The 23535-nt window shown below is 40.8% G+C and overlaps 1 protein-coding gene across 3 annotated transcripts in view; it reads left to right on the plus strand.

Moving 5' to 3' along the window:
• Positions 1 to 2620: 2620 nt before the first annotated feature.
• Positions 2621 to 23535, plus strand: part of RBBP5 (RB binding protein 5, histone lysine methyltransferase complex subunit) — a 36653-nt gene continuing 15738 nt past the window's right edge. For 2 of the 3 annotated variants that reach the window (XM_039466894.2, XM_039466895.2), the window contains exons 1-6: positions 2621 to 2792; positions 7818 to 7843; positions 9004 to 9176; positions 18842 to 18982; positions 20686 to 20848; positions 22711 to 22820. In XM_039466894.2, coding sequence (XP_039322828.1) covers positions 2774 to 2792; positions 7818 to 7843; positions 9004 to 9176; positions 18842 to 18982; positions 20686 to 20848; positions 22711 to 22820 — 632 coding nt within the window. In that variant the 5' untranslated portion in view covers positions 2621 to 2773. The remainder of the gene's footprint in view (positions 2793 to 7817; positions 7844 to 9003; positions 9177 to 18841; positions 18983 to 20685; positions 20849 to 22710; positions 22821 to 23535) is intronic. The other variant, XM_039466893.2, reaches the window with a different exon arrangement.

Raw genomic sequence — 23535 nt, forward strand, 5'->3', positions numbered from 1 at the left:
CCGCCTCCTGGGTTCAGGCAATTCTCCTGTCTCAGCCTCCTGAGTAGCCGGGATTACAGGCACGTGCCACCATGCCCAGCTAATTTTTTGTATTTTTAGTAGAGACGGGGTTTCACCATGTTGACCAGGATGGTCTCGATCTCTCGACCTCGTGATCCACCCGCCTCAGCCTCCCAAATTGCTGGGATTACAGGCTTGAGCCACCGCGCCCGGCCCCTTTTTCAGTTATATTGTTCATACAGGCATAAGCAAAAAATTTGAGAGATAAGAGTCTCATGATAGTAAATCTTGACCCATGATCTTGAGAAAAAGCTGCCTACAGCTTTCTGATAACTTTAGGATCATATCATTTGGATTAGGTAAGAATTCTCAGAACAGAACTCTAACAAAATGAATGACTGGTTTATAAAATTGCTAACCCAAACAGGACAATAATTAATTGAAGGCCAGGTGCAGTGCCCCATTCCTGTAATCCCAGTACTTTCAGAGGCCAAGGCAGGCAGATTTCTTGAGTCCAAGAGGTTGACGTCTACCTGGGCAACATGGGGAAATCCTGTCTCTACAAAAATTACAAAAATTAGCAGGGCATAGTGATGCATGTCTGTAGTCCCAGCTACTTGGGAGGCTGAGGTGGGAGATGAGGTGGGAGAATTCCTTAAAGCTTCCATTATTAAGCTTTTCAGGAGTCATGGAAGAGATAAAATGTTCCAAATTAAATGTGTGTGTATGTATGTGTGTGAATGGGTGTGTGTGATGACTGTTCTAAATTACTAAGAGTTTATTACCAATGTGTGGTTTGTCAAACCCATAATCCTGGTAAGATGAACACAACTTCAAGTACATTTCTGCTACCTCATAGGTCATTTAAACTTTCCTAGAAGAATTTTATTCAATTGTCATTTTCAGTGCAAGTTTTCTGGTTTAGTGATAAAAGTATTAATACTTGCTTCATTGGACAAGTTGTAAAACAGTTTATTTATTTAATTTATTTATTTGAGTTGGAGTTTCACTCTTATCTCCCAGGCTGGAGTGCAGTGGCATGATCTTGCCTCACCGCAACCTTCGCCTTCCCAGTTCAAGCGATTCTCCTGCCTCAGCCTCCTGAGTAGCTGAGATTACAGGCATGCACCACCATGCCTGGCTAATTTTTGTATTTTTTGTAGCATTTTTGTATTTTTAGTATTTATGCCAAAGTGTATTTTCACCAGGTTAAAAAAAAAACTTTCAGGGCCAGACACGGTGGTTCACGCCTGTAATCCCAGCACTTTGGGAGGCCGAGGGATTGAGGCATGAGACACCGCTCCAGGCCGCAAAAGGCATACTTTATAATAAAGTCCAAGGATAATGGAAAGAGAAGACATTAATGTAGCATGTTTTTGGGCGACAATTGGATATACAAACTATCTTTGACTTGTTTCTGGACCTCTGCTTTCTTCTGCAACCTACAGCCAACTACCATGGTGTCCATCTATTATTAGGGGCCAGTAAATAGCTCATTAATTCACACTTATTCTCTTCGATTGATGTGTCAGACTGTGGGGGCCACTTAATTCCCATTCCAGATTCTTGGGAAAGGAATTTAATTGGGTTCAGCTTAGGTCAGGGGCTTACTGAAAGAGCAATCAACTGGGGCCCGAGGACAGGGTATACTGTGTGAATGAGGCTTCTCTTTCTGCAAATTTGTCAGAGGCGGACCGGACTAGCTACATACAGGTAATTTGCAGAGCCCTGTGCAAAATGAAAATGCTGGGCTCCCTTGTTCAAAAGTTTCATTATTGTTTCCAGAAGTTTGGAATTACGGACAATACTGCAATTAATAACCTTGTGTATATGTATTTTTCCATTGTTGGAGACCTAGCCCGAGCTTCTGCCGTTCTTTCCGTTTTCTGATGAGTCACAGCATTTATAGTAGGAATGTGTTCATATAAAATTTGCTCTTTCGCTGGATACCATCAATCGGACTTCTCTAACTGCTTTGGGTATCTCATCGGAGTTCTTCTGTATGACTGAGCTCCGGGAAACTCCGTCCACCCCTCATTCGAATTATTTTTCACCAGCGTCCCGGTCAACGCTGGGTAAACGGTAAAACCTGACATAATAAGGTTTTTGTTATCCTCACATAAACAGGCCTTAACATATGTTATCATACCTTTCGGTAGGATCAATGGCATATCTTTAGAAATGAGAAATAATTTTCACGAAACTGAAACCCCCTGCAACGCCTCCTACACACAGGGTCAGTACGCGCCTTGACGCAGTCAGCGGCGCTGCACACCCGAGCACTAGGGGACGACCTCCCTGCTTTCCTGCGTTAGTAGGACTGGCCCGGAACCTTTCCTGCTGAATCTGAGGTAGCCCGCCCGGACAACGCCGCTGAACACACAACACAGCAAGGGCTAGTAAGTAGGTTAACTGTATGCCTGGAATTTCTAGCTCACCTACTTGTTCTAGGAGCAAATAGCCTTAAGTTCTCTCGCTATTTAAAGTCACTAGTGACAATAACATTTTTGTAACTCAGCAAAGATCATAATTAATTGTTTCCGAGGGAGTTTACACTTGCTCTTGGTCAGGCATATATTTGGGCAGCCCACCCGAAACGAACAAGGAAGGCGGGGGAAGAAAGCGGAAGCCGCGGGGCCTTCTAAGTCCGAAAGTCTCCGGAGCTTGCGCCAGGCTAGTTGCGGCGCCCACCACTTAGACGCAAGTTGCTGAAGCCGGCCGGGGAGAAGGCGTTGTTGCCGGAGCTAAGACCGGGCGGCCACAGTCCGCAGGGATGAACCTCGAGTTGCTGGGTGAGAAGAGTTATGGCTGCGTTTAAGAGAAGCGTTGGGTACTGGAAAGGAGGGAACCCGGGCGGGAGGGGAGTCAGACTGCAACCTGAGGGACACTGTCCTGCAATGAAACATTGGGCTCATCTGATGTGGAGCAGCAACAGGAGGAAGCCCAGCTTCTGCCCGAGTAGATTGCATTGCCCCTCCCGATGCTACTTTCATATCAATTATGGAGCTATGGGGACAGGCAGTTTGTGACTTAGTTTTCATTATAAGGATCGCAGGTGCTAAAGTAGCCCAGAGCAGGCAGAGCTAGAGTTGTTGGAGATGGAATTTGAAGTGAGGCTTGGGATGAAGCATTGAAGACTTGTCAGGGAATTGGGTTCCTGGACAGGTTAATCTTTTTGTAGAAACGAGATGTCTAAGGAGGAGACTTGGAGATCTTCTGGTAGGAGCATTAAGCAAGTAAATGGCATAGTTGACACTGGAATCCAATAATTCTGACTTCCTGTTTAAGGTCCTTTACTAGGGACCATGTGTAAAACACTTAGGTGCGAAATACGGAGGCAACTGCCTTTTGTCACCCTCACTTTGAGTCATTTCCTCCTTACCTCCTATCCAGATTGTTTAAAAACCGTAGGTCCTTTCTCCTGGACTTCCAATAGGTGACATTTAGCATGGTAAACTAGGGATGTCTGAGGTTTTCAGATATCTCTGCACGACTTGCTGTTCCTTCTAGGTTTCTCTTAAAACAAAAATCAGAAGTTGTGTTAATTGTCAAAAGGGCTACAAAGATACTTAACAAAATGGTCTTTGCCCTTAAAGAGCTTTAAATTAAACAGGGAGTTTAAGGTGATTATGTAAAATAGCTGTAGTATAATGGAGAATGTAGGCAGGCCTGAAAAAGTCATTACCAATTGCTATGAATATTTGGAAGAGAGAGTGAATGTCTTTGGGGCAAAGGAAGAAAGTGAACCAGGAAAAACAAACCCCCAAAACCTGTGGAGGAGTTGGAGTTTTAAGTGGATTTTTTTTTTTTTTTTTTTTTTAAACGACAGTCTTGTTCTGTCACCCAGGCTGCAGTGCAGCAGCGGCACAATCTTGGATCACTGCAACCTCTGTCTCTTGGGTTCAAGTGATTATCATGCCTCAGCCTCCTGAGTAGCTGGTACTACAGGTGCACACTGCCACACCTGGCTAATTCTTGTATTTTTAGTAGAGGTGGGATTTCACTATGTTGGCCAGCCTAGTATTGAACTTCTGGCCTCAAGCAGTCCATCCACCTTGGCCTCCCAAAGTGTCCGGGCTTAAGTGGATTTTTATGGTGGTAAAATATCAACAGGCCGAAGTATGAAGATATGGGGAGGGATGCTCAATAGGAATGTAAGGCATCAGTGAGAGAAGACCTGAAGAATTTTCCTGCTTGGCCAGGTTGTGGATAAAGAGGATGTAGATAAATAGATGGGGTTGGTTGCCATCTATTTTGTGTTGGCCCTTGAATGCCTAGCTGAAAAGTTTGGGCTTTTTAGGGAAGGCAGGGTAGATGCATTGAAGGGTTTTGACTTAGTAAGTAACTCAGTTAGAGCTATGAGTCTGTATGGTTTGTCTGACAGCGATGTGGCGTTGAGTTTTGGAGAACCGGTTTGGAGGACTAGATTACATGAGTGATAAGGAAGGCCTAAGCTAGGACGTAGAAAAGACATTGAGGAGGTAAGGATGACAAATTTGAGAAGAGATTGCATATAGTGGCGATGAGTAAGAGAATGATGTGAAAAATGATGGGAGCAAATAAAGGTGCTGTTGATAAAGTGTTAGGACATTGGGCAAAGACAGCTTTGGATATGTCATGTGTGGTCTAGGGGTCAGGAGATAGGTTTGGATTTATGGGAGAGACCTGTAATCTTACAGATGGGCTCATTGAAACCTTGGCGAATAGAGGACATGATGAAGGGAAAAGTGGGGAGGAACAGAAAAGAAAATTGCCGAGCACACAATCTGTAGTTAGGGGCTAAGAGGAGGGATAAGTGATGATAAGTTAGCTAACAGTTATAAAGTACTTACTCTGAGATAGGCACATTTTCAAGTGCCTTCCCTATATAATTCCACGTAGAGGAAGAAGAGAGTACAGATTGGCGTGGTGTCTTCACAGAAGTCAGTCAAAGCAGTTGAGTTCTGAGGGCTGAGAATGGGTTGCTGTGTTTAGTCCTTTGGCAGCTTGGGACCCCTCAGCAGCTGGAACAGAAGCCAGATTACAATGATTTTAGAATGATGTGGGAGACAGAGCAAAAGGTTGACCCTTAATTTTTAAAAATTGAAGGATGGAAGAAAGGTGATAACGCTACTACTCTGAAAGAGTAGCAGGGTCTTGCAAGCCTTTTCTTGAATGATGCAGAAGATTAATTAGGATGAACTTAGGAAGGAATATTTATTTTTATTTATCTTTTGAGATGGAGTCTTGCTCTATTGCCCAGGCTGGAGTGCAGTGGTGTGATCTCAGCTTACTGCAGCCTCTGCCTCCTGAGTTCAAGTGATTCTCCTGCCTCAGCCTCCTGAGTAGTTGGGATTACAGGTGCCCGCCACCATGCCTGGCTAATTTGTTGTGTTTTTAGTAGAGATGGGGTTTCACTATGTTGGCCAGGATGGTCTAGAACTCCTGATCTCATGGTCCGCCCACCTCAGCCTCCCAAAGTATTGGGATTACAGGCGTGTATTTTTAATGTGGTTACGCAAGTGGCTTCTAGGTAAAATACTAATTTTACTTCTGCAACCACTTTTTGAGCCCCTGATGTGTATTCACCAGCATGCACTGGAGATATAGTTAAATAAGATTGTTTGTCCAGCTTATTTTTATCACAAATCATGGCAAGAAATACATATTCTGTCACAGCTTATTATATATATGTACTTATACCCACACGTGTAAATTTCTCAGAATTATACTTAATCCTTGTTATGTTCAGTGTCCTCTGATATTTTCTAATCTATTGAAAATATCTAATTTTCTAACTCTCTAAATTAATTCTTCCAACTCACTAATTTATCCATTTATGGTGGATTGTATCCTACTGTTTGGAAAACATTGAAATAATATACCGCTTTGCCCTTGTAAATAAATAGAGCTAAGGGGAGAGACAAACAAGTAACTGTGTATAATGTGTAACCACAATAAATGAATGAACTATGAGAATCCAGCTGAAAGCAGTAATGAGCAGTTGAGGCTGGTGTGGTGACTCAAGCCTGTAATCCCAGCACTCTGGGAGGTCGAGGCAAGTGGATCACCTGAGGTCAGCAGTTCAAGACCAGCCTGGCCAACATGGTGAAACTGCCTCTCTACAAAAATACGAAAATTAGCTGGGTGTGGCGGCATGTGCCTATAATCCCAGCTACTCAGGAGGCTGAGGCAGGAGAATCACTTGAACCTGTGAGGCGGAGGTTGCAGTGAGTGGAGATTGCACCATTACACTCCAGCCTGTGGGATGAGCTTGAACTTTGTCTCAAAACAAATAAATAAATAAATACACACATATACATACACACAGAAGAAAGTCTCCCCATCCCATATTTTAAGTGGGGTTTATCCTTGTATACCTTTTTCCTTGCTTACATAAACATGTTTACACAAAAATTTGTATGCACTTGGCTGGGTGTAGTGGCTTATGCCTGTAATGCCAGCACTTTGGGAGGCTGAGGCAGGCGGATCACTTGAGGTCAGAAGTTCGAGACCAGCCTGGCCAACATGGTGAAACCTTGTCTCTACTAAAAATACAAAAAATAGCCAGGCTTGGTGGCACGTTCCCGTAATCCCAGCTGCTTTCAAGGCCGAAGCAGGAGAAGCTCTTGAACCCAGGAAGCAGATGTTGCCATGAGTGAAATCGCACCACTGCATTCCAGCCTGGGCGTCAGAGTGACACTCCATCTCAAGCCAAACCAAAACAAAAAAAGAAATAAAGAGAATTTTGTGTTTAATCAACTACCAGATATTGTTGCAACCTAAGTGCTGTTATTAGGAAGGAGTGTGATTGCTGCTTTTAATGAAGGTATCAGAGAGTAATTGTGATAATTTGACTGATAAGAATTGACTCTTGCCTTTCCTTGCCCTTATATTAGTAAATATGGAAATAAATTGTGAAATGCTCACAAGGTGTGATGGAGAAAGACTATTGCTAACTGGAATATGTCAACAGTTCTCAAACATTTTAGTATCAGATTCCCATTATACTTTTAAGAAGTTGAGGACCCCCAAAGAGATTTTGTTTATGTAGGTGATATCTGCCTACCAGTGTTTACCAATTTAGAAGTTAAAACTGAGATAATATTTTTAAAGTATATTATTTAGAAATAACCATAATAAATCCATTACATGTTTATGTAAGTAGTTATTTTGTTTTCAAAAACAAAAAGCATTTTGTGGGGAAAATGCCATTATCTTGACATTTTTACTAATTTCTTGAATGCCTGAATAGAAGTTGGGGGGCTTCTTTTTTGTTTTGTTTTGTTTTGTTTTGTTTTGTTTTTGAGACGGAGTTTCGCTCTTGTTACCCAGGCTGGAGTGCAATGGCGCAATCTCGGCTCACCACAACCTCCGCCTCCTGGGTTCAGGCAATTCTCCTGCCTCAGCCTCCCGAGTAGCTGGGATTACAGGCACGCGCCACCACGCCCAGCTAATTTTTTGTATTTTCAGTAGAGACGGGGTTTCACCATGTTGACCAGGATGGTCTCGATCTCTTGACCTCGTGATCCACCCGCCTCGGCCTCCCAAAGTGCTGGGATTACAGGCTTGAGCCACCGTGCCCGGCCTAGTTGGGGGGCTTCTTACATCTGTTTCCGCCTTTGCTCTGTTACAATATCACAGGTTATATCCAAGATAATGAGAGTAAACAAGTCATCTTAGCAGGATCTTGAAAATCAGTGTGGCCTTATGGAGTGCCTGAAAGGGCCTCAGATCCCCCTTTCGCTTTGTCAGCCACTGCTGTATACTGTTTGTGAGTTGTATGATCCCTGCTATGTGGCACATGTTCCATCAACTCTTTCTTTGCTTTGTTGCAGAGTCCTTTGGGCAGAACTATCCAGAGGTAAGAGTATTGTTTTGTGGTGATTTTAGGAACATAGTAACTTCTTGGTGTTGATGTTAGAACAGAAAATGCTTTTTGATCCTTATGTTTTGACAAAAAGCATCAAGTGTGATAATATATCTTTTCTTATGATAAGGAACTAGTGTATAATTTTGATCAGGAGGAAATAAGGAATGTGGGCTAGAAACCCTACCATGATGTTGTAATCTTACAGTTCATTTTCCTTTAAATTAAAGAAAAACTTGCGCTGCAGGGTTTTTCACAAACAATACCATCATAGGTTTTTTTTATGTGCTTTTCTTGTTTTTGATCAGTGTTTTTACATAGTAATCAAAATATATGCTCTAAGTGTGCTTTACTTTTTTTTTTTTTTTTTTTTTTTTTTTTATTTGAGACGGAGTTTCGCCCTTGTTACCCAGGCTGGAGTGCAAAGGCGCTATCTTGGCTCACCGCCACCTCCGCCTCCTGGGTTCAGGCAATTCTCCTGCCTCAGCCTCCTGAGTAGCTGGGATTACAGGCACGCGCCACCATGCCCAGCTAATTTTTTGTATTTTTAGTAGAGACGGGGTTTCACCATGTTGACCAGGATGGTCTCGATCTCTTGACCTCGTGATCCGCCCGCCTCGGCCTCCCAAAGTACTGGGATTCCAGGCTTGAGCCACCGCACCCAGCCTGTGCTTTAGTGTAAAACGATTTTGTAACACTTAAATGTTTGAGGATAGACATTGTGGTTATTTTAAACAGCTTGATATTGATATGAAAGAATTTGACTTCTCTGGTGTTATGCATATAGGCGATTCCAGGCTTTTTGGTTGTTGTTTTAAATTCTTTTTCTTGGAATAAATTTTCAGAATTATGGCTGCATCAATAGATGTGACATTTTAAAAACTTGTGTTATATTTTGCCCATTTGCCTTCCAGAAAGTTTATACAAAGTTATAGTAGTGATATAAGGGATTGATCACATCTGTTTCTACAATCTGTGGTTATCTTTAATAAATGTTTCTTCATTTTGGCTATTTTAATAGAAATAAGACACAGAGAAGTTATTTTGGTATACAATATAATTTATATTCAATAAACATATCACAAATGATAATCTTTAGGAAATAATTTGAATACCTGGCTGTTTTTGTCTCTCGTATTTGTTTCAATTTTTAGGAAGCTGATGGAACTTTGGATTGTATCAGCATGGCTTTGACTTGCACCTTTAACAGGTGGGGCACACTGCTTGCGGTTGGCTGTAATGATGGCCGAATTGTCATCTGGGATTTCTTGACAAGAGGCATTGCTAAAATAATTAGTGCACACATCCATCCAGTGTGTTCTTTATGGTAAGAAATTTTTTAATTAATATGTTAAATATGAGTTAGGAGAATGAATAACTATGTATTTGCTAATCTCATCGTAGATATTTTAGTACTTAGATTTTTAAATATTCAGCCATTAGTAATATAGTTTCTCATGGTTTATGTAGATCCTGAGTCCATGGTGTTCTTGAAGCACCTTTCTTGGGATAAATTCATTGTATATGAATCTGTATTAGGTGCTAAGAATATCTCAATACTGAAATGAGATTTTCAGATTGTAATTGTAGTATCATTGTGATACTAACTTTTCATTTAGAGTAAAAAGTCTCGGTTAGGACAGAAGCTTGGAAGTTATTGAGTTCAGCTTTGTCCAGGTTACTGAATTTCAGTAGTTTTAGTGATCACAAGTATGACTATTCCTTCAGTGAAATATAGTTATTAAGGCTTTGTGGCAAATGTAAAAACAGTTGAAATCTACTGTTACATAAATTCCCATTGATTTCACTCTTACTCTCTGAAACCATTTGCTTCAGAAAATTTTATTTTGGGGCAGCATTTTTTTAAAAATGAACTTGGGGCCAAAAAAAAGAACCTAATCAGATCAAGGTTAATTAAATTCTGTCTCCTTTTGTCTAAATGGTATTATAAAGCACTGGTTTGGGAGGAGGCATGAATCATGTAAAGTTTGGCCAGTAATGTATTGGTGGCTTAGGCCACAACTTTTTTCTAATAATCCAGGAAACCCTGGACTGGATGATTCTTTAGGTTCCTTTCACTGCCTTTGTGTTTCTTTTTGGTTGTATTCTTGCAATAAAGATTTAAATAGATACACATATTTTTAACAGTTTAAGAGGGTGTGTGTGTGTGTGTGTGTGTGTGTGTGTGTGTATATATGTATACATATATTTCACGTAACATAAAATTTACCCAAAGTGTACAATTCACAGGTTTTTATATATTCAGAGTTATGCAACCATCATCATAATATAATTTTAGACCTCTGGCTAGATACACTGGCTCATGCCTGTATAATCCCAGTGCTTTGGGAGTCCAAAACGGGAGGATCCCTTGAGCTTAGGAGACCAGCCTGGGCAACATAGTGAGACCTCATCTCTATGAAAAGTAAAAAAAATTTAGCCAGGCGTATGGTGCACATCTGTAATCCTGGCTACTTACGAGGCTGAAGTGGGAGGATCACTTGAGCCCAGAAGTTCTGGCTGAAATGAGCCATGATTGTGCCACTGCAGTCTAGTGCCTGGGCGACTATAAACCTTATCTCTAAAAAAAAAAAAAAAAAACTAAAAAATTCTTACCTATTAAAAATAGGTGTTTTTTTGTTATGTAGTAATATATACTTATTCTAGAAAATCATGGAAAATAAAATAGAAATAACAAGTATTTTCTGTAGTCCTAGTAACCAGATACTATTGCTTTCTACCTACAGCTTTTTTGTTGTTGTTTCTTTGTTTTGCTGTTGTTGAGACAGGGTATTGCTCTGTGGCTCAGACTGGAATGCAGTGGCTAGTCACAGGCATGATCACAGTTCACTGCAACCTTGAAATCCCAGGCTCAAGCGATCCTCTCAAGTAGCTACAGATGTGTGCCACCATGCCTGGCTAATTAAAAAAATTTTTTTTATTTTTAAGAGACAGGGTTTTGCTGTGTTGCTCAGGCTCATCTTGAACTCCTGGTCTCAATCGGTCCTCCCACCTCAGCCTCCCAAAGTGCTGGGAGTACAGGTGTGAGCCACCATGCCTGCCCAGTTTCTAGATAAGATTTTTTTTTTTTTTTTTTTTGAGACAGAGTTTCACTCTTGTTACCCAGGCTGGAGTGCAATGGTGCGATCTCGGCTCACTGCAACCTCCGCCTCCTGGGTTCAAGCAATTCTCCTGCTTCAGCCTCCTGAGTAGCTGGAATTACAGGCATGTGCCACCATGCCCAGCTAATTTTTTGTATTTTTAGTAGAGATGGGGTTTCACCATGTTGACCAGGATGGTCTCGATCTCTTGACCTTGTGATCCACCTGCCTCGGCCTCCCAAAGTGCTGGGATTACAGGTGTGAGCCACTGCACCTGGCCTTCTAGATAAGATTTTTAAAGCATAGTTTGTAATTGTGCTAGATTCTTAGTTTGTTTTTTCCCTCCTAATACTGTCTAGACTTTTTTTTTTTTTTGCTTGAGTAGCTTTTAACAACTTTTTAATGAGTATATATTGTCTGATAGATAAACCATAATTTACTTAACTGTTTTCTGGTTGTTTTCCTTAATTACATAATGTTTAGTGAATGTCTTTGTGCCTAAAGTTTTTCTTACATATTCATTCATTGAGCAGGTGTTGACCATGAGTTATGAACTAGGTGCAATGTTAGGCTCTGGGGACACAGAAACAAATGAGAAATTCTTGATGATTAGTGGGAGGTGCATTTGCATACAGGTACATGTAATAAAGCTTCATACGTCCTGTACATGAACTATAGTTGAGATTTAGTGGAAGTAAAAGCGCAAAGAAAGAAGTTATCAATTGTAATGGAGGGGAATAATGGTAGAAAAGTCACCATAGATGAGATAATTTACAACTTTATTTTATTTTGAGATGGAGTCTTGCTCTGTTGCCCAGGCTGGAGTGCAATGGTGTGATCTCAGCTCACTGCAGCCGCCCTCCATCTCCCGGGTTCAAGCAATTCTCCTGCCTCAGCCTCCCGAGTAGCTGGAATTACAGGTGCACACCACTATGCCCAGCTAATTTTTATATTTCTAGTAGGGATGAGGTTTCACCATGTTGACCAGGGTGATCTCGAACTCCTGACCTTAGGTAATCTACTTGCCTCAGCCTCCCAAAGTGCTAGGACTACAGGCGTGAGCCACTGCGCCTGGACAGATAATTTATAACTTTAAATTTGTAAGATAAGTAGATATTTGCCACACATATTCCAAGCAGAGGGCACTGCACAGGCAAAGGCATATCAGCTTGAAACAAGTATGGTACGATGGGGAACTACAGGTATCAGGATAGCTGGATTGTGGTATGGGAAATATGATATGACTAGAGCCAAGGGAAACCGAGATCCTCATGGAGAACCTCATCGCCATACTCATGAATTTGAACTGTATGTACTGTGAAGTCATTAAAAGATTTTGGCAGGAAAGTAACATGATGGGTTTTTATTTTAGGAGGATCTTCAGAGCAGCAAGTAGAAAAGAGATCGAAGGTGCAACAGTGAGTGAAGATAGAACTGCTGTGGTGTAGGCTAGAGACGATGAATGTTGCAGTAAGAAAGGAGTCAAGTTAGATGTGAGAAATGGTAGAAATAAGAGGACTTAGTCATTAATTAGATTGGGATGTGAGCGAAGTGGAAAAGTTAAGGTGATTCTTAGGTTTCTGGCTTGGTTTAAGAAATGGAAGATTTGAGGGGGAAGAGGTAAGTTGACATTATGGTTGCGTTTCTCCTATTATTTTCATGGTAGTTGATTGCAAATATTTGTGTTAGAGTATCTTCCCTGTAACAAGGTAAGTGCTGTGAGAATATGAACCTTGTGTGCCATTTCACTGCTATGTTCTCAGCTTCTAGCATTGTACCTGATACATAGTAGGCATTCAGATACTTGTTGGATGAATGGGAGATGTTCCAACAAGCATCTGAGATGCCCAGCGGGCATTTGGTCTATGGTTTGTCATTACAGTAGACTTCCAGAAGTGTGTTATTAGTCAGAGGATATAGAGTGAGAGATTTTTCAACCCCTCTCTATACTTGATTATTTAAAAAAAATTTATATATACATTTTTGAGACAGAGTCTTTCTCTGTTGCCCAGGCTGCAGTGCAATGGCGTGATCTTGGCTCTCTGCAACCTCTGCCTCCCAGGTTCAAGCGATTATCCTGCCTCAGCCTCCCAAGTAGCTGGGATTACAGGTGCCCACCACCATGCCTGGCTAATTTTTGTATTTTTAGTAGAGGCAGGATTTCACCATGTTGGCCAGGCTGGTCTTGAACTCCTGACCTCAGGTGATCCGCCTGCCTTGGCCTCCCAAAGTGCTAGGATTACAGGCGTGAGCCACTTCACCCGACCATTTAAAAATATTTTTAAAAATTAAAACAATATATAAATATGCAAAGTAAAAAATGAAATTCTTTTGTCTACTTCGTGGGGTAACTACTGTTACAGAGTATGGAATGATCTATCTATAAGCTATCTGTATCTCTTTCTAGGTAGAAAAAAATTAGTACATATATTCACATTATGTTTTTTTTAAAAATGTGGTTTGTTCTGTAGTTTGCTTTTTCCACTTAGCATATAGTAAATATTTTTCTGTGTCTCATTATTTTAAATAGTTGTGTATATAGAATATTGCATAGTATACATGCATCATAGTTATTTAAATGTTCTTTATTTGAGCATATTAGGGACGAAATTTTACCAAGAGAAGTTCTGGGTAGGTGTGATAGCTGACTTCAACTATTATAGTTGATGTGTGAAAGAGATGAAATAGCCCAGGATATAGAAGCCGAACTGGTGGGTACTGGCTGGGTGCAGTGGCTCATGCTTGTAATCCCAGCACTTTGGGAGGCCAAGGCTCACAGATGACTTGAGGTCAGGAGTTCGAGACCAGCCTGGCCAATATGGTGAAACCCCGTCTCTACTAAAAATACAAAAATTAGCTGGGCGTGGTAATGCGTACCTGTAATCCCAGCTACTCAGGAACCTGAGGTGGGAGAATCACTTGAACCAGTGAGCTGAGATCTGACTGGGTGACAGAGCAAGACCCTATCTCAAAAACAAAAACCCTAAAAAGAAAACAGAACTAGTAGGTAGTGAGCAGAAGTTAGTTAGCTATAGGGAAACAAAAGTTAACTCCGAGTAGAGAAGAGCTGTCAAGCAAAGGTGCCATGGATAGGATTGACTGCCCAGGAGAGAGCTGTCTGAGAGCTGTTCCTGCCTGAGCTTCCCGCCCTGCTTTTTAGGATGCTGCAGAAGAAATCAAAGCGCTGGATGGGGGCCATAGGTGGATCTAAATGATCTTTTAGACTTCACGCGGAATCAGTAGAGACCCATCTGTCTTTGGGAAAGAAGCTGTAAGAAAGTTTGATAATCCCTAATTTTTTTTTTTTTTTTTTTTTGAGACGGAGTTTTGCTCTTGTTACCCAGGCTGGAGTGCAATGGCGCGATCTCGGCTCACCGCAACCTCCGCCTCCTGGGTTCAGGCAATTCTCCTGCCTCAGCCTCCTGAGTAGCTGGGATTACAGGCACATGCCACCATGCCCAGCTAATTTTTTTGTATTTTTAGTAGAGACGGGGTTTCACCATGTTGACCAGGATGGTCTCGATTTCTTGACCTCGTGATCCACCCGCCTCGGCCTCCCAAAGTGCTGGGATTACAGGCTTGAGCCACCGAGCCCAGCCAGTCCCTAATTTTTAAGCTTATGGAATTTGGAGTTGAAGAATAAATTATTTTCTTAGTTTTTACTTTTGTTTATAACTTAATTTTTAGTTAGATTTCCCTCCATTATGACAGAAATACAAGCTTGCTGTGAAAGAAAACAAAACTTATAGTGCAGTAGCAGTAGGTTTTTGTTTTTTTTTTAACCCACCCACCCCCTAGTACAGAAGAGTTTAGAGGGAAAACGGAATCATAGCTAACATTTTGTTCTGTAGTCAAATTGTGCTAAAAGGCTTACAAGAATAGCAACGAAACCTGTTCCTTTTTTCTCCTCACTTCCAGTCTTGTGCTGTTCCCAGTGGACTTCTATTTTTGGGGGTTATTTCTTCTGCTGTTTAGTTTTGTATTTATAATATAACGTGTATTGCTTTTTCTTGGTTTGTTAATTTCAGAAATTGGGTTTCCTGTTACAGTGTATTTGAATTTTAACTTTCCCTTTTATACTCCCATCATCATCATCCATCCAGCTATTGGCATTTTTATCGTGCAGCTTTGCGTGTTAGTGCCTTTAGGCCTCGTTGGAGTTGACATTCTCTGGAAGGATCCGCTATTTGCCTAACTATAGGTATTCTAGAGCCAGTAGAAGAGAGACGCCAGAGTCCTTTTGTGTGCAGGCTTTAACTTAATCCCTCTATATTTACTTCCTCGGTTTAACCCCTGCCTTCCTCTGTTCCTGGAGTCCTAAGTCTGGGAGTATGTTTGTCTTGTCTCTGATATAAATAATATTTTTTGAGCACTTATTATATACGGGCATTGAGTACTTATTATGTGCCAGGCTAAGAATTTTATATGTATTAATTTAAATTCTCTCAACAGCTTTCTGCAGATATTTGTTTTTATTCCTGTGTTATAGAAGAGGAAATGGAAATGCATAAAACTTAAGTAACTTGCCTAAAATCACACAGCTAGGAGGTGGTAATGTCTCGGCTTGAGCAGAAGTCTGACTTTTGAGCCATGTTCTTAACCATGGAGATTATATTGCCTGCTAAGTTTCTCAATAGTTTCTCCTCTTGATTTCAAAATCTGGATAAATTACCGGATTTGGGTTAGGTTTTTCCTTGTTCCATTTGTTTTTTGTTTTTGTTTCCTGCCTACCTGTGGGTTACTTGGACAAGTTTGTAGAATTTCCTTTTATCTGTAGTGTTTATGAGTGTATATCCTTGTGTAGCATTAGTGGTTACTAGGTTTTACATCATACATTTATAACTTACTACAGTCTACTGGTGATAAGTTGTATTGGTGAATATTTTACCAGTTTAAGTGAAGTGTAGAAACCTTACCTTCCTGTCATCCCCTTGTCCTTTCTTGTGTATAATAGTCTTAAATGTTTGCTCTACGTACGTTGAGACCCACATAAGACAGTGTTAAAATGTATGTTTCAAACATCAAAATTCAAAAAGAGAAAAATTAATTTTTTTTTCTTTTTCTTTGAGGTGGAGTTTTGCTCTTGTTGCCCAGGCTGGAGTGCAATGGTGCAATCTTGGTTTACTGCAACCTCTGCCTCCGGGGTTCAAGTGATTCTCCTGCCTCAGCCTCCTGAGTAGCTGGGATTCCCGTGCCATCACACCCGGCTAATTTTGTATTTTTATTAGAGATGGGATTTCACCATGTTGGCCAAGCTGGTCTCAAACTCCTGACCTCAGGTGATCCACCTGTCTTGGCCTTCCAAAGTGCTGGGATTACAGACATAAGCCACTGTGCCCGGCCGAGAAAAAGTAATTTTATCTACCCATATTTTTATACTCTTTTCATTGTTCATTTTTCCTTCCTGATATTCTAAACTCTTCGTTTAATCTTTTCCAGACACGATTTAGCCATTCTTTAGAGTGTGTCTGCTGGCAGCAAATGTTTCAGTTTACGCATTTATTCGTAGGATGACAGTTCTTTTCTTTCAGCACTTGAAAAATGTGCCACTTCTTTCTGGCCTCCATGGTTTCTGATGAGAAATCACCTGTCATTCACTTTGTTGTTCCCCTATAGGTAAGGCATGATTTTTCTCTTGCAGATTTCAAGATTTTTATGTATTGTCTTTAGTTTTCAGAAGTTTGCCTGTATTTCTTGGAGTGGATTTCTTTGGGCTCATCTTAGTTGATGTTTTTGAATCTGTAGGTTTTATATCTCTTGCCACATTTAGGAAAATTTCAGCCATTATTTCTTCAAGTACCTTAACATTCCAGTCTGTATTCTGTCCTTCCAGGACTCTGATGACATGAATATTAGATCTTTTGTTATAGTTCTACAGGCCCTGTATGTGTATATGTGTGTGTGTGTATATGTATGTGTGTGTGTATATGTATCTGTGTGTGACTGTGTATATATATGTTATTTTATATATAATTATATATGTTACTCTGTGTGTGTGTGTGTGTGTGTGTGTGTTTGTGTATGTATATTAGTCTATTTTCTCTCTATTAAGATTGGGTAGTTTTTATTCCATCTTCCAGTTTGCTGATTCTTTCCCTTTTTTAACTCCATTGGCTGCTGAATTCAGCTATTGAGTTTATTTCTCTTACTATATTTTTCAGTTCCAAAATTCACATTTGGGTCTTCTCTGTATCTTCTATTTCTTTGCTGAGATTTTTTTGAGTTTTTTTTTTCCAGTGTTTGAGGATGTTAATAATTGTTTGTTGAAGCATTTTTATGATGGCTGCATTGTAATTTTTGTCAGGTAATTCTAACATGTCATCTCTGTATTAGTGTCTGTTGACTGTCTTTTCTTTTCTTATTCAAATTGATATTTTCTTTGTTCTTGAGTGGTTTTCAGTTGAAACCTGAGCACTTTGGATATTACGAGACTGTAGATCTTATTTATTTTTTATTTTTTCTTGAGACTAAGTCTCACCGTATCACCCAGGCTGGAGCTCAGTGGCACCATCTTGACTCACTGCAGTTTTTGCCTCCCAGGTTCAAGTGGTTTTCCTGCCTCCGCCTCCTGAGTAGCTGGGACTACAGGCACACACCATCCTGCCCAGTTAATTTTTTGTATTTTTAGTAGACATGGGGTTTTACCATGTTGGTCAGGCTAGTCTTGAACTCTTGGCCTCAGGTGATTCGCCCACCATGGCCTCCCAAAGTGCTACAGTGTTACAGGTGTGAGCCACTGCGCCCTGCCTATAGATTTTATGTAAATCTTCTAGATGAGCAGACGTCCTCTGATACTGCACAGGGGAATGGAGTCTCACTATTATTGCCAGAGAGAGTGAAAGTCCAGGTTTCTTCTTACTTGGCCTCATTACTGCTGGGCGGGATTGGAAGTTTAGGTTCTCCACTAGGTCTCTGCTGATACCAGCCTGTCTGGGAAGGATAGGAATTCCTTGTTTCTTCTCTCTAGATGGCCTCCTCTGACACCATGGTGGTGTGACCTCATCACTGCAAGTCTGATTCCCTACTGAGCCTTCTCTGACACCGCTCCAGTGAGGGGGGGAGGGTGCCTCGTTATACCTGGATAAAGGGGAAGTCTAGGCTATCTGCTTGAACCTGGCTAAGAGGGGAATTTGCAGTTCTTTTCTGTGATGTTTGGCGGGAGTAGATTGGTTATTGTCTTAAAGTTTTCCGTCTTGCCAGGCTGTCCTTTCCTGGTTCCTCAGCTGGAGAAAGCAAGCTCTTCTTGGAGCTTTTTGTGTGTGCCCACTGGTATTACCAGGTTGTTGGTTTCTCCTTCACCCAGAATGGGGTACATGAGGCAAAAACAAAATTTGAGAATTTCACTCCTGTGTCATCCTTCAGATTCTGCAGTCTCTGGCTTGCCTGCCCTTTTGTCTACCTTTCAGAACCTTTTTTGTCTGTTTTATATATGATGTCCAACGTGTTTAACTGTGCTTAGCAGGAGGAATTAATTCTTTCTCAGTTCCTTTTCAAATTGTTTTAAATAACAGGTACTTACCCCTTTTTTTGTTTTGTTTATACCATGATGGTACTACTTCTGAGATAATTTCAGAAAGTTCAAATATATCAACCCTGAAAGGCCAGCTGATTTTAGACCCTTCTAAGATGTTTTTTATTTCACTGAGTCACTTTATAGTTTTATCTTGAAATATTATGAGCTTCTATTACTACTAGGTAAGAAAATATAATGAAAACATTCTTATTTATTGCCTAGTTGGAAAAGCTTGTGGATTTGAGTATATGTAGAACAAAATCAAAAACATTGTTGATCTGTGCAGTTGTAGCAATGCGTGTGACTTACACAGTTTATGCAGGAGAGTGGTATGATATACTTAGAAAATGTGCTAAACTACCGCTTTTTTCTTCTCAGCTGGAGTCGAGATGGTCATAAACTCGTGAGTGCTTCCACTGATAACATAGTGTCACAGTGGGATGTTCTTTCAGGCGACTGCGACCAGAGATTTCGATTCCCTTCACCCATCTTAAAAGTCCAATATCATCCACGAGATCAGTATGTTTAAGCTATTTCTCCCTGGGGTGGGATCTAATTCTATATGGATTAGCTCTGGGCTCGTGACAGTTTTAGTTTATGGTTTTAGAAGGCAAATATACATCTCTTCAAACCTTCTACATAAAATAACCTTGCTGTCTAGGTTGGCTCTGCTGTATACATTTTTTTTTTTTTTTGAGACAGGGTCCCCACTCTGTCACTTCAGGCTGGAGTGCAGTGGTGTATTCTTGGCTCACTGCAACCTCTGCCTCCTGGGTTCAAGCGGTTCTTCTGCCTCAGTCTCTCGAGTAGCTAGGACTACAGGTGCATGCCACCTTGCCTGGCTAATTTTTGTATTTTTAGTAGAGATGGAGTTTCCCCATGTTGGCAAGGCTAGTCTTACCTGACCTCGTGATCCACCTGCCTTGGCTGCCTCCCAAAGTGCTGGGATTACAAGTGTGAGCCATGGTGCCTGGCTCTGAACACATTTTTTTTTTTTTTTTTTTTTTTTACATTCTAACTTTTTTGATATGGAGTCTCATTGCAATGCTCAGGCTGGAGTACAGTGGCGCAGTCTGGGCTCACTGAGGCCTCCGCCACCTGGGTTCAAGTGATTGTCCTGCTTCAGTCTCCCGAGCAACTAGGATTACAGGCAGCTGCTGCTACACCTGGCCGATTTTTGTATTTTTAGTAGACACAGGGTTTCGCCATGTTGGCCAGTCTGGTCAACTCCTGACCTCAAGTGACCCACCTGCCTCAGCCTCCCAAAGTGCTGGGATGACAGGCATGAGCCACCATGCCTGGCCTACTGAATACATTTTAAGGAGAGTATATTATATAATTAAAAACTGACCAATGTTAAGACTTTAAGAATGGGCAAAGGTGGGCATAAGAATAATTGGGCCGGCCGGGCGCGGTGGCTCACGCCTGTAATCCCAGCACTTTGGGAGGCCGAGGTGGGTGGATCACGAGGTCAAGAGAGCGAGACCATCCTGGTGAAACCCCGTCTCTACTAAAAAAAAAATACAAAAAAAAAATTAGCTGGGCATGGTGGCGCATCCCTGTAATCCCAGCTACTCAGGAGGCTGAGGCAGGCGAATTGCCTGAACCCAGGAGGCGGAGGTTGTGGTGAGCCGAGATTGCGCCATTGCACTCCAGCCTGGGTAACAAGAGTGAAACTCTGTCTCAAAAAAAAAATAAAATAAAATAATTGGGCCTTGCTGTGGGAGGGACTTTTTCCTCCTTCATTATTTGGATTTCTTTAGTGGAGGAAACAGTTCAATATTAAAACTGCATTTTAAAAAAAGAGTTACTCACCATTCCGTCACCTAGGCATAACTGTTCATTTCTCTGGATTCTTTCTTAGTTGAGTTCTCTTTAAGTATACATCTTATTAAATAGTGCCTCATAGTTGAATACATACTAAATGTACATAAATATGCATTTATAATCAGTATTTTACTTTTCCCCTCTATTTCATATTTTAGTCGTTTATTACTTTTTATTATTATTATTTTTAATGATTACGTTGTATTTCATCAGGACTAATTTTACTCAGTCTTTGCCCTGTTATAGATATGTGGATTTTATGGTTTTTCACTGTTTCAAATTTGCTTGGGCTGGGAGAGATGTTGAGGGCATGGAAGGGGTTCAGGAGAAAGGACAGGGAATCAGCCTGCTGATACCAAAGCAACAGCCAACGTACTGTTCGTATTTTTAAACAGGAACAAGGTTCTCGTGTGTCCCATGAAATCTGCTCCTGTCATGTTGACCCTTTCAGATTCCAAACATGTTGTTCTGCCGGTGGACGATGACTCCGATTTGAACGTGGTGGCATCTTTTGATAGGCGAGGGGAATATATTTATACGGGAAACGCAAAAGGCAAGGTAGGTCTAGAAGCTGAGAAATCGGGCATCTTCTGCGTTGGCCCATGTAATGTTTACTTGTTTTGTTTCCTTTGAAATTTTTTTGTATTCTTGGACTAACCATGGCTCCTTTCTGCAGCAAATATGGTCTTATTTTTTTCCATCCCTTAATAAGAATGTTTGTTCTTTGGATTTAGAGTGGTCAGAGATTATTTGACCTGGAAAACCATGGAAAGACCTTTACTGGATGCTAGTAATGAAGGGCCATTATGAAATTATAAAATTTAAATGTCATGTAATCAACTGGAGCACTGCTAATCAAAATGTCTTAATACCTGGTTTTATGAAAGATTGTATAATTGGCCAGGCGCAGTGGCTCACGCCTGTAATCCCAGCACTTTGGGAGGCCAAGGCAAGTGGATCACGAGTTCAGGAGTTCAAAACCAGCCTGGCCAAGGTAGTGAAACGCCATCTCTACTAAAAATACAAAAATTAGGCGTGGTGGCATGTTCCTGTAATCCCAGCTACTTGGGAGGCTGAGGCAGAGAATTGCCTGAACCCAGGAGGCAGAGGTTGCAGTGAGCTGAGATTGTGTTATTGCACTCCAGTCTGGGTGACAGAGCAAGACTCCATCTCAAAAAAAAAAAAAAAAAAGATTGTATATTTCAGGCCTGCTTAACTTACAGTACTTACTGAGACTTATTATCCTCCTTTTCCCTTTTTTGTTAAACTTCTTCCCTTGCCTTTTGGAATGTGTAGGCCTTTTCTCTGGAATACGTTGTAGTAGAAGGTGTTTGTTCTGTGGAATAAGAAGTCAGGTGATCTTTAAAGGTTCTTTTCATGCTTAGAATAGTTCCGTTGAGCATCTTGATTTATTTTCATTTTTTGACAAGGGCACATGAGCTAGTATAATTTTATGCCTGTTTTGGAAAGGCAATTTTTTTGTTTGTTTGTTTTTTATTTTTATTTTTTGTTTTGTTTTGTTTTGAGACGGAGTCTCACTCTTGCCCAGGCTGGAGTGCAATGCATGATCTCAGCTCACTACTACCTCCACCTCCCAGGTTTAAGAGATTCTCCTGCCTCAGCCTCCCGAGTAGCTGGGATTACTCCTGATCTCAAGTGATCCACCCACCTCAGCCTCTCAAAGTGCTGGGATTACAGGTGTGAACTGCCATACCTAGCCTTAGAAAGGCAGTTTTTAAAAAATTGTGATAATACACACACAGCCTACATTTTTTTGTGTGTGATAAAATACACACAAATTTTACCATTTCAGCCGTATTTAACCAAACAATTCAGTGGCATTAAAGTACTTTCACTTGATTGTGCAATATTCACCACCATCTATCTTTAGAACTCTTTTCATCTTGTAAAACTGGAATTCTGTACCTATTGAATAATAATTTCCCATTTCCCTTCTACCCTATCTATGTCTTTATGAATTTCACTACTCTAAGTACCTCATATAAGGGGAATCATATAGTATTTGCCCTTTTGTGACTGGCTTATTGCACTTAGTTTAATGTCCTCAAGTTTCATCCATGTCAGAATGTCCCTCCTTTTAATATTATTGAGTATTATAGGTTCAATAATACTCCATTATATATCTATATATGTAACTTCTGTGTATACGGCTCATCTGTCAGTGGATGCTCAGGTTGCTTCTACATTTTGGCTCTTGTGAATAATGCTAAGCATCATATTTTAAGAATAGATTTTCTTTAAGGAAGCAAAACAGCAATCTCAGTTAATCAGGTTAAATATATGGGAATAGAGACATTTGCATTTTTATCCAGTCTCCATGTAATTTTAGAAACAAGCCAGATCTAATTACTGTTAGTTATTGAAACACTTACTTACTTCCCCCCTCCTTTAAACTTTAGATTTTGGTCCTAAAAACAGACTCTCAGGATCTCGTTGCTTCCTTCAGAGTAACAACTGGAACAAGCAATACCACAGCCATTAAGTCGATTGAGTTTGCCCGGAAGGGGAGGTGAGTGAAGTCTTGCCTTTTTAGGGACAGTTTTAAGAGTGAGTAGAGTGCAAAAATACATGGAGATGTGCAGTTTACATGTATATTAAACTTAAAAAAAAAAATATGTACTTAAAGTTGTTAGAAACTCACAATATCTGGTTTTTGAGTTCATAACATTTCCTGCAGTAGTTACATCCTCCTTATCTGGAGGTCATCAGGCAGTTACTTTATAGAAAAGGTAAGTAAATGGTCAGTGCTTAGAACCAAAATGCCTGGCATGTAGTAAGCACTGGGTATATATTAACTATTAATATCATCAGAACTTATGTCATCGAATTCACATTTGATGACATGAGTTCTGAATTGACTGAATTTACCCTTTTAATTTTGGATGTTATTCTGGTAAGTTTGGTTACCTAGTTCAAAGTAGAATATATCAACAGAAATAAGAAATAAGTTGTCAGTAAGAGGTAATAGGCCTCCTATTTTGTTTTGGGACACCCATGCATGACTTAGAGCAGGGGACCCCAGCCCCTGGGCCACGGACCAGTACTGGCCTGTTAGGAACTGTGCTGCACATGAGAAGGTGAGCACTACCACGTGGGCTCCACCTCCTTTCGGATCAGCCGCAATATTAGATTCTCATAGGAGCGAGAACCCTATTTTGAACTGCATATTTGAGGGATCTATGTTGTACGCTTCTTACGAGAATCTAATGCTTGATGATCTGAGG

This window comes from Saimiri boliviensis, chromosome 14 (genome assembly GCF_048565385.1).
Source record: "Saimiri boliviensis isolate mSaiBol1 chromosome 14, mSaiBol1.pri, whole genome shotgun sequence".
NCBI lineage: Eukaryota > Metazoa > Chordata > Mammalia > Primates > Cebidae > Saimiri > Saimiri boliviensis.